This window comes from Lotus japonicus, chromosome 2 (assembly GCF_012489685.1).
Source record: "Lotus japonicus ecotype B-129 chromosome 2, LjGifu_v1.2".
In the NCBI taxonomy this organism is placed as follows: domain Eukaryota; kingdom Viridiplantae; phylum Streptophyta; class Magnoliopsida; order Fabales; family Fabaceae; genus Lotus; species Lotus japonicus.
In genome coordinates, this window is record NC_080042.1 from 31,654,839 (window position 1) to 31,665,941 (window position 11,103).

Below are 11,103 nucleotides of genomic sequence, written 5' to 3' on the forward strand. Positions count from 1 at the left end.
CCCTAGTTTGAAATTGTTTGAAGAATTGTGACTTTTCGGAACAATTGTGACTTTTTGGAACAATTGTGATCATTCGGAACAATTGTGATCATTCGTGCAAACACAACCTTCTATATAAGGTTGCTTGCAGCCTAAGGAAAGAAATACAGAAAACAAGAATACAGAAAACCAGAAAACAGAATTCTGAAACAGAAATTCGAACAACACAACATCTCTCTACTTTCTTAATCTGTTCTCTTGTGCCAAGAAACAGATTGATTGTCAAGCATTATCCCAACAAAGATTTCGTGAACCCAGGCAATTATAGGGTCGAAATAATTTGTTCGGAAAGTGGACGCTTACGATTCTTGACTTTATCCAGGATTATCACAACCAGATTTCTAACACGGAGTTCCGGTGAATCCAGACTCTTATTTCGAAAAGCTTGATCGTAAAAGCTCGTAAGTTATCGGGCGATAACTTAAGTGATCGAGGTTCCAGTGATCCTAGACCATGGTTTCAAAAATGCACTTCGGGGAGCAGCTTAACAACGTGAAATTAAAGAATTGAAGATAAAAAAACGTAAAATGTAAAGGAAAACTATAAATGAAATGAAAAGAAAAGCAGTGAAGGTATTAAAGAAAAGTAAATTCAATTAAATTTCAAAAAAGAAAAGAAAAAATGTGGAAAGAGTTGTTATACATTAAATCGTGTAGCCTCTTGTCTGTGTGATTGATGTGTGTGCGTTTAGTGTTAGTATTTCAATTTCAATTTCCAACCCCTATTCTAGAGTTACACTTGTCTATTTATAGACTTGAATTACAAACAACTACCTAATCCCTCAGCCTTGAAGCTCTTCGAACTCGTGTCTTTGAAACATTTCCTTGATCTCCACGCACCCTTTTTCAGTTACTTCCCTAAATAAGGACGTGGGGAGAAGCATAATGTAAGAAGCTCTGGATCCTATAGATTGTTGGTGCGGGACCCTTCCAGCTTCAAACATGGGTACGAGCTCTGAATTATGCCACATGCTCAAATATTCGTAAGGAACCTCCACCTTTCATTGCTAGTGGTGAAAATCACTAAGTGTTGAACTTTCCTCGAGGATATTGCTGGTTGCTTGGACTGTGATAGGAAAATCGCTTAAGTGTTGGGATCTCCTTGGGACCCTCTTGTAGCTTCGAACAAATCTTCGAACTGGAACTCTCTGAAGTCCCTTGATGCTTGGTTTTCTTTTTCATTATTTGCTTGTTCAAGACCTTTGGTCATGCTTCTCCTCAAACTCTCTATCTTCGAAATTTCGGCATCAACAAGCTAGTAGAGAAGTATCTCTCACATTGAAAGTTGCTACCAAACTTGGGCGGGGTGCGGTCACGACAAACTTGAACAACAAATTTGGGTGCCTGAAATTGAATTGTGAATGACAATGAAAACTCTAGGGGAAGTCGCGCGGACGAGGAATGTGTAAGGTAGACGAGGGCACGAATGCGACAACATATGAAGACGTGAGGAAGATAACATGGTTGAAAAATGTCTAAGTTAGCATTGCCACATGTATCTATGAGTTGATGTAGCAGATTGCGTGGCTGCTTGCATTGATTTATTGTCATTTGAGATTTGGTAGTGGCGGTCAAAATTGCAAATTTTGGTAGTTCTTAACAAACACTTGATGATATGGGATTTTGGGTTATTTTTTTAGTTATTTTGCATGTTGTTTTTTAACGCCTCGATTTCTCGAGTGTCACTGGTAATCGAAACCCACCAACATTTTCGTAAAAACACATTGTAGATCATCTCAGAATCAGGCATCAGGATATAAACCTTGAAGAGTCATTCTCTGGATACTCAAACACAGTAAGAAAAATATCAATGTAATTTTTTTTTGACAAGCAAATATCTATGTAAATGCTGTTTAATAAAAGGCAGCCTGCTCTGAAGGCAAGGGAAGCATAGGGGCAGAAAACAAAAGTATAACCCTTTTATTCCCATAAATGAGGAATTTGTACGATTATATAAAACTCAATTATTTTATTCCATGAAAGATTTGCCTGAAACCTTCCCTTCCCCTCCATACAAGCATAACCCTTAGTAGGACACTTTTTGGTTCTGGTTCACCAGTGCAGTAGTATCAGTAATAAGTACATATCATAAATAATATTCATAAAATGAAAATTCCATACATCAGTTGGGTCTAGTAAGAAATCAAAGGTGTTGACTGTCACTAATGTAAAACACGTACCAACATGTGAAGTAAAAAAAATTGCCAAAGGAAGTGGATGTTTCAGATGGCTTTAAATTGCCTCCTCAACTACAATTGCAACCACAACATTGCAGTTTTGGTGGCAACCAGATTGCAAAACAATTGTAACCACACTAGGTGAGGCTGCATTTTTTTACAATTGTTTGTGACTTTAATACAAGCAATTTGCACCTTTGAAATCACCTACTATTCTTGTAAGGGTTAAAGTTCATTAAATACTATGTCATAATTAAAAGGGTCCACTTCAAGAATCAAAGCCTGCACAAAAAAGTGAAAAACTACAACTACACATGGCAACCAGTCAATACTTCATCACTTCTACCAGTTACTTGAAAAATGGAATTTGCTGGAACAATTTTCAGCTTATGGATCCAATTTCAATGCAGGAGGACCACGAATCGTGTCATATAATTAAATCTTAACCCCTATAAAACCTTTCAACTTTCTCAGAAGCTTCTAGTTCTATCAGCAAACAAAGAGCAAAAGGGTGAAACCTGAGTCTACCTACCATATGTACACTATTCATTTTCTTTAATTTAGTAGTCATTAAACTGTGTAACCCATATGTATAGTGCATGCAAATCAAAACTAATGTTTAAGAAAAAGAATTCAAACGCATTCCACCAATGGTGGTTTACAAAAGATCTAAAACCCTAATATGAAGGTAGAGCTTTGTAATCACCTAGCCAATTTAGTAAAAATGAGTCAAGATCCATCCTACAAGATAAGACCTTCCCTTTTATAGTGGGTGGTTGAAACCCTAAACCTAATCCTCTAGTGGACTTTTGGGCCTTGTTATACTCGACCCAAAAGCCTTTACAAAGGCCTTATTCCGCCTTAATACATAAATAGCCCAAGTGTCTATATTGGTCAAGGCAGAGAGACCTTCGCTGGCCTTTGTGTTGCTCGACAACGGTAGGTCACTCGTCACCTGACTCACCAACAAGGGCACCTTTGCTTGCCATGGCCATAGCTATTTTGAGGGAGGGTGCCTCGCCCCAGCATCTCATGGTGTAGTTATGGATCAAACCGCCTCCTGGGCAGGACCCAGTGATCATGAAGGGCTGCCCAGTCCAGATGGAATAGAAAATATGATTAGCTAGAAGAGAAACTCAGATTTTAGGGATGGTATTCATATTCAGATGCCAGATCTCTTGTAAAATTTTATTTTGTTTATCACAAAACGAATCCTCACCTTGTTTGAATTGACAACCCTTTTTTATTGTTACATCTTAAGCAACCAACAACAACTCCAATCAGAAATTTCTAGATATTAGTTTTGGCTTTACTGTGGTTTTCCACGGTGTATCTAAAGTCTGTACATTCACAGTGTATATCATAACTGGTAGCAAGTCAGCAACACACAACTTTTATCAGAATCTTCTTCCTCTCCAACGCAGTGTAGCTCATTAGAGGACCAATGCAGCCACAAATTCTGAAATACTCTTATCAGAACTTCCTCCCTCATCAACAGCATTCTTGGCCAGATTCTTCCATTTGATGGCACTGTTCCTTAATTCATTTCCCTTTTCAGTCTCCATAATCTCCTTTATGCAACGCTTCATCGTCTCTCTTCTAACTACCCCTTTCCCATCAGCAATAGCTTTGAGTCCCATTTTCCAAACATCAACTAAAAGCTTTGCATTTGTGAGTTGATCTGTCCACAGTGGCATCGAAATAACAGGAACTCCTAGGCTCAAAGTTTCCAATGTGGAGTTCCAACCACAATGTGTGACAAAACACCCCACAGCCTCATGCATTAAGACTTCTAATTGGGGACACCAAGTGACTATTAAACCCTTCTCTGATGACTCCAGAAACCCCTTCCGAAGCCTACCCTGTTCAGAATCTCTAACCACCCATATGAAATAACTACCACAATCTCTCAAACCCCAAGCTAGTTCCTCAGTTTGCTCCTCACTAAGACCTACCCTGCTCCCAAATGAGACATACACAACTGACCCTTTAGGTTTATCATCAAGCCATTTGATGCAAGCTTCAGCGTTTGGAGTATATATGCTAATACCATATTCCTTGTCATCTTTAAGTCTTTTGTCCAAACACATAGATGGCACACATGGTCCTATTGTCTTCAATGGCCAAATCTTGGCCAACCAGTCAACAACCTAAAATGGAATTTCATTTAAAGATTCAATAATCAATATCCAATAGTGATTTTATAGACATACACGTTCCGCAGACACCCTTCAAACATACAACTTAGCAGCGGTTTTTTAATCATTTTTACAGAAGTCTAAGTCAAATTTATAACGGGTGTCTAGCGAAATGGTATGTCCGTCAATCATTTTCCATATCCAAAATTTTAATTAGTAATACATTTCAATCAAGGTTTCAAATTGAGGCAGCCTCTAATATACACCTGAAAAAACTGGTGTAATTTTACACTAGTAAATTTTGTCTACCTATGCCTTAGAGCAATTTGATAGCAGATCCCAATTATTGCAATGGATGATTGAGTGGTGTATTTAGCTTCTGTTTGTACGCATGTTGCTGTTGTGGGGTGCGTGGATGACTAACAAAATTTACTAGTGTAAAATTACATCTGTTTTTTGCAGGTGCATATTAGATGAACCCTCAAATTGAAATCCAGAATTTCAACTAAAAAATCTAAATCAAATCAATCAATGCAATTTCGAACTACACAAGTCAGTTACCTCTGCCTCCAGTTCATAAAATGTGTTGGCAAGGACCCAATCTACTTTATCAATCTCTGAAAACTGATTCAGAAGCAAGTCAAAGTAGCCAAGATCAGTTCCATATTTAAACAAGAACGATGGCAAATCCTCAGGAGCAAGTTTAGGCAATCCTGGTAGCAAGATTTCAGTATCCGAAATTGGTAACTGCAAAGATTTCTGAAAAGCGTGGAAGTTTATGCTGTTAACTGAACAAGCTTGAGTTAGAAACACAGCAACTTTGAGCTCAAAACTCTTGGAAACATCAACAACCCAAGGCATGAAAGCATCATAGATCACACAATCCACAGGGTTGCTTGAGCTTTGAAGCTTGAGAAGAAGATCTGCTAGGGTCTGTGATCCAACTCGCGAAAATGTGTCCTTGTAAGCTTCGATTCCCTCGGCTGATGCAAGCCCACCATTGTCGTAGCCATCAGAGATGGTCTCGATTTCAAAGGAAGTGGGGTTTGTTCTGGTGATTGTGTTCGAAATGGAAACAGTGTTTACGAGTGTGATCTTCACTCCTCGCTGCACCAAACGCTTGGAGAATTGAACCATGGGGTTGATGTGGCCTTGTGATGGATAAGGAAGGACTACACAGTGAGCTACATGGTTTTTCTTCCTCTCCCACATTTTTGACGCCATGTTTGTGCTTTAGAATTAGAAGAGAAAATATTAATAAGGAAAGTGAATATGAAATGATGGAAAATTATGAGAAAAATATATATTTTTTTAATATGAATTGTGAGTTGGTAATTTCCTGTGGATATAATTTTTAATTAACAAATTTTGAATTAATTTAATGTCAAGGGGTGTAGCTCAAATGGTAGAGTGCTCAAAATGCTTGTGAGAAGTTCAGGGTTCGACTCCTTGCACCTCCACTTTTGAAAAAATAAATGATTTTATTTAAGAGATTTTTTAAAAAGTAAAAATTCATCTATATTTGACTACAGATATAATAAGTGATTTTCGCAAACATTCCAAACACTACATATCTTTAAACATCACAAACGCAATCTCTTTGCACCTGATCATATCTTTAAAGCAGGGCGCAAGTAACATGCTGGGATTCCAGCAGAGGCACAATCTAAACATGATGGAGCCCTCAAAGCTAAAACATCCCCTTAAAAAAGAAACCAAATTTTAAGGAAATACTCCAAAAAAACCTCTATTTGTCACTCCAAGGTTTGGAATGTTTCAACCCTACCCGTAAGTGTAAGATCAAGTTTTGATCGAGTAATACAACTCTATGTTTTGATGATTACAAGTTAACATTTTAGTATGAACAATTATGGTAGTCTAACGTGTTTTTCTGAGTGTGCTATTTACAGGCTCTGACCTCAATTTAATCTCACACAAATCAGAAGCACTGTGCATAAAGAGTGACCCAAGCAACGCTTTCCCAACATCTATGTTCACTCTGAACAGTTGAAATGCTTCAGAAGATCTGAAGCTATACAAGCTCTAATATGGACTCAGTCACTTGAAGTTCTGAAGATCCAGACGTTCTGACAACCAAGAAACTCTGAAGGTTCAGATGTTCTGATGGTGTAGAAGACTCTGAAGATCCAGAAGCTGAAAAGTGGAAACTCTGATGTCCAGAAGCAAGATGACTCTGAAGACCATGTACTTCCCTCTGAGTTCAGAATCAGAAGATACAACGGTCAGAGGATCTGTGCTTTCCCTCTGACTCTGATCAACTGGCTTCACAAGTTCCAACATGAAGCATTCCCCTGATCAGAAGTCTACTAGGTTTAAAGGTCAAGTCACTATCCAAGTACAAAAGCAAATGTACTATCCTGACGACCTACCTAACATTCTCAGCCATAGCAGAAGCTGGAATTTCCAGAACTGCCCTCCAACGGTAGCATTTCCATGCAGCGTTCAAAACCTAATCCTTGGAGTATAAATAGAGGCTGAAGATTGAAAGATGCGGTTGGAAGAATTACACACGCGCAAGCTATATTCAAAAACCTTCTAAGCATTCTTTCATCTGAATTCATTGTGTTTACTATTAGCTTTTCAGAAGCAAATCCTTTGTAAACATTCCTTCTTAAACAGTTGTTTAGTTACCTTTAGGAGATCAAGTTTGATCGGATCCTAGAGAAGACTAAGAGAGTGAATCCTAGTGTGAGCTAAGTCAGTGTAATTGTTAGTCACTTGTAGGTCTCAAGTGCAGTTGTAACATTTACCTGATTAGTGGATTGCCTTCATTCTAAGAAGGAAGAAATCACCTTAACGGGTGGACTAGATTAGCTTGAGGGATTTATCAAGTGAACCAGGATAAAAATCCTTGTGTGCTTTTCTATCTCTTATCTTAAGCACTTAGTTCTCTAAAGATTTGTTAAAATCTTTAAGGTGGAAGTTTTATCTTGAAACGTTATACAAACCCCCCTTTCTACCGTTTTTCATACCTTCAATTGGTATCAGAGCGCAAGTTCTGATTACCACACCTAACAGTGTTCAGTGATCCGGGCCGGTGTGAAAAACAATGGCTACCATCAGTGAAACGGAAAAGGATGGTTACAATGCAAAGCCTCCCATGTTCGACGGTCAAAGGTTCGAATATTGGAAATATAGACTTGAAAGTTTCATTCTGGGTTTTGATGCAGATCTCTGGGATATAATTGTGGATGGCTATGAACGTCCAGTTGATGAAGAAGGCAAGAAGATCCCAAGGTCAGAGATGACTGCAGATCAAAATAAGCTTTACTCACAACATCACAAAGCTAGAGCAATTCTTCTAAGTGCTATTTCTTATGAAGAGTACCAGAAGATTACAGATCGTGAGTATGCAAAAGGCATCTTTGAATCCCTGAAGATGTCTCATGAAGGAAACAGGAAAGTCAAAGAATCAAAGGCATTGTCTTTGATCCAAAAGTATGAATCCTTCATCATGGAGCCAAACGAGTCCATTGAAGAAATGTTCTCCAGATTTCAGTTGCTTGTAGCTGGAATACGACCTCTCAACAAGAGCTACACGACAAAAGATCAAGTCATAAGGGTCATCAGAAGTCTTCCTGAAAGCTGGATGCCCTTGGTGACTTCAATAGAGCTTATGAGAGATGTTGAGCGTATGAGTTTAGAAGAAATCATTAGCATACTGAAGTGCCATGAGCTGAAGCGCTCAGAGATGCAAGATCCGAGGAAGAAGTCAATAGCCTTAAAATCCAAATCTGAGAAGGCTAGAGCAGAAAAGTCAAAAGCTCTTCAAGCTGAAGCTGAAGAATCTGAAGAAGCATCAGAAGATTCTGATGAAGATGAGCTGACTCTGATCTCTAAGAGACTCAACCGTATCTGGAAGCACAGGCAGAGCAAGTACAAAGGCTCTAGAAAGGCCAAAGGAAAGTCTGAATCCTCAGGTCAGAAGAAGTCCTCAATTAAGGAAGTCACATGCTTTGAGTGCAAAGAATCAGGGCACTACAAAAGTGACTGTCCAAGATTGAAGAAGGACAAGAGGCCAAAGAAGCACTTCAAGACCAAGAAAAGTCTGATGGTGACTTTTGATGAATCAGAGTCAGAGGATGTTGACTCTGATGGAGAAGTCCAAGGACTCATGGCCATTGTCAAAGACAAAGGGGCAGAGTCAAAGGATGTTGTTGACTCTGACTCAGAATCAGAAGGAGATCCCAACTCAGACGATGAAAATGAGGCATTCGCTTCTTTCTCAACCTCTGAACTGAAACATGCTTTGTCTGATATCATGGATAAGTATAACTCTTTATTGTCTAAGCATAAGAAGCTGAAAAAGAACTTATCTACTGTTTCTAAGACTCCTTCTGAACATGAGAAAATCATTTCTGATTTGAAAAATGATAACCATGCTTTAGTGAATTCTAACTCTGTGCTCAAGAATCAAATTGCTAAGTTAGAAAAAGTTATTGCATGCGATGCCTCTGATAGTAAGCATGAATCTAAGTATGAAAAATCTTTTCAAAGATTCCTGGCTAAAAGTGTAGATAGAAGCTTAATGGCTTCAATGATCTATGGTGTAAGCAGAAATGGAATGCATGGCATTAGCTATTCTAAACCAATTAGAAATGAGCCTTCTATGCCTAAAGCTAAATCTTTGTATGAATGCTTTGTTCCCTCTGGTACCATTTTACCTGATCCTTTACCTGCTGAAGTTGCTAAATCTCCTCTTAAAAAGGGATCCTTCTCCATGTCTAAATATCATGCAAAAATTCCTTTACATTATCATGTTGAGAAACCCAAGGTGATCAGAACCTCTGGGGTAACTAACAAGAAAGGACCCAGAAAATGGGTACCTAAGGATAAGATTATCTATGTTGCAGATATCCTTGATAGTTCCACTGAAACACCAATCATGGTATCTGGACAGTGGATGCTCGCGTCACATGACGGGAGAAAGGCGTATGTTCCAAGAGCTAAAACTTAAGCCTGGAGGCGAAGTTGGCTTTGGTGGCAACGAAAAGGGTAAAATTGTTGGTACTGGTACTATTTGTGTAGATAATAGTCCTTGCATTGACAATGTTTTATTGGTAGACGGCTTAACTCATAACTTATTGTCTATAAGTCAATTAGCTGACAAGGGTTATGATGTTTTCTTTAATCAAAAGTCCTGCCGGGCTGTAAGTCAGATCGATGGCTCTGTTCTGTTTAACAGCAAGAGGAAGAACAACATTTATAAGATCAGATTATCTGAGTTGGAGGCTCAGAATGTGAAGTGCCTTCTGTCTGTTAATGAAGAGCAATGGGTATGGCATAGACGGTTAGGGCATGCCAGTATGAGAAAATTTCTCAGCTGAGCAAGCTAAACCTTGTCAGGGGCTTGCCCACTCTGAAGTTCTCTTCAGACGCTCTTTGTGAAGCATGTCAAAAAGGCAAATTCACAAAAGTCCATTTCAAGGCAAAGAATTTTGTCTCAACCTCAAGGCCGTTGGAACTTCTGCATATCGACCTATTTGGACCAGTGAAAACTGAGTCTATAGGTGGCAAGAGATATGGGATGGTCATTGTTGACGACTATAGCTGCTGGACATAGGTAAAATTTCTAACCCGCAAGGATGAGTCTCATGTTGTGTTCTCTACCTTCATAGCCCAAGTGCAAAACGAGAAGGCTTGTAGGATTGTGCGTGTCAGAAATGACCATGGTGGAGAGTTTGAGAATGACAAGTTTGAGAGTCTGTTTGATTCCTATGGAATTGCACATGATTTCTCTTGTCCCAGAACTCCTCAATAAAATGGTGTTGTTGAGAGGAAGAACATAACTCTTCAGGAGATGGCTAGAACCATGCTCCAAGAAACTGGCATGGCTAAACACTTTTGGGCAGAGACAGTAAACACAGCATGTTACGTACAGAACAGAATCTCTGTGAGACCAATTCTGAATAATACTCCCTATGAATTGTGGAAGAATATAAAACCCAACATTTCTTATTTTCATTCTTTTGGTTGTGTTTGTTATGTTCTTAATACTAAGGATAAGTTGCATAAATTTGATGCTAAGTCTTCTAAATGTCTATTACTTGGTTACTCTGAGAGATCTAAAGGTTTTAGATTCTATAACACTGATGCTAAAACAATTGAAGAATCTATTCATGTTAGATTTGACGATAAGCTTGACTCTGACCAGTCAAAGCTAGTTGAGAAATTTGCAGATTTAAGTATAAGTGTTTCTGACAAAGGCAAAGCTCCAGAGGAAGCTGATCTAGAGGAAGATGAACCAGAAGAAGCTGGTCCCTCTGATTCACAAACTCTGAGGAAGAGCAGAATCATTGCAGCTCATCATAAGGAATTTATTCTGGGCAACAAAGACGAATCAGTCAGAACCAGATCAACCTTCAGACCCTCTGAAGAGACCCTACTTAGTCTGAAAGGATTGGTGTCCTTAATTGAACCCAAGTCAATTGATGAAGCTCTTCATGACAAGGACTGGATTCTGGCCATGGAAGAAGAACTGAATCAATTTTCCAAGAATGATGTTTGGAGCCTAGTGAAGAAGCCTCAAAGTGTCCATGTAATTGGAACAAAATAGGTGTTCAGAAACAAGTTGAATGAGAAAGGAGATGTAGTCAGAAACAAGGCAAGGCTAGTTGCTCAAGGCTACAGCCAGTAGGAAGGAATAGACTACACAGAAACATTTGCTCCAGTAGCAAGACTTGAAGCAATCAGACTGTTGATCTCCTTCTCAGTAAACCACAGCATAAT

General features: G+C 38.9%; 1 protein-coding gene across 1 annotated transcript; it reads right to left on the bottom strand.

Annotated features, from left to right (window-relative positions):
- Positions 1 to 2,808: 2,808 nt before the first annotated feature.
- On the bottom strand, positions 2,809 to 5,600 carry LOC130737888 (mogroside IE synthase-like). Its single transcript, XM_057589744.1, has 2 exons — positions 4,915 to 5,600; positions 2,809 to 4,365 (listed from the first exon to the last, which is right to left on the bottom strand). Exons 1-2 carry the CDS (start codon positions 5,575 to 5,577, stop codon positions 3,649 to 3,651), a joined length of 1,380 nt encoding a protein of 459 aa, XP_057445727.1. The 5' UTR covers positions 5,578 to 5,600; the 3' UTR covers positions 2,809 to 3,648.
- Between the last annotated feature and the right edge of the window lie 5,503 nt (positions 5,601 to 11,103).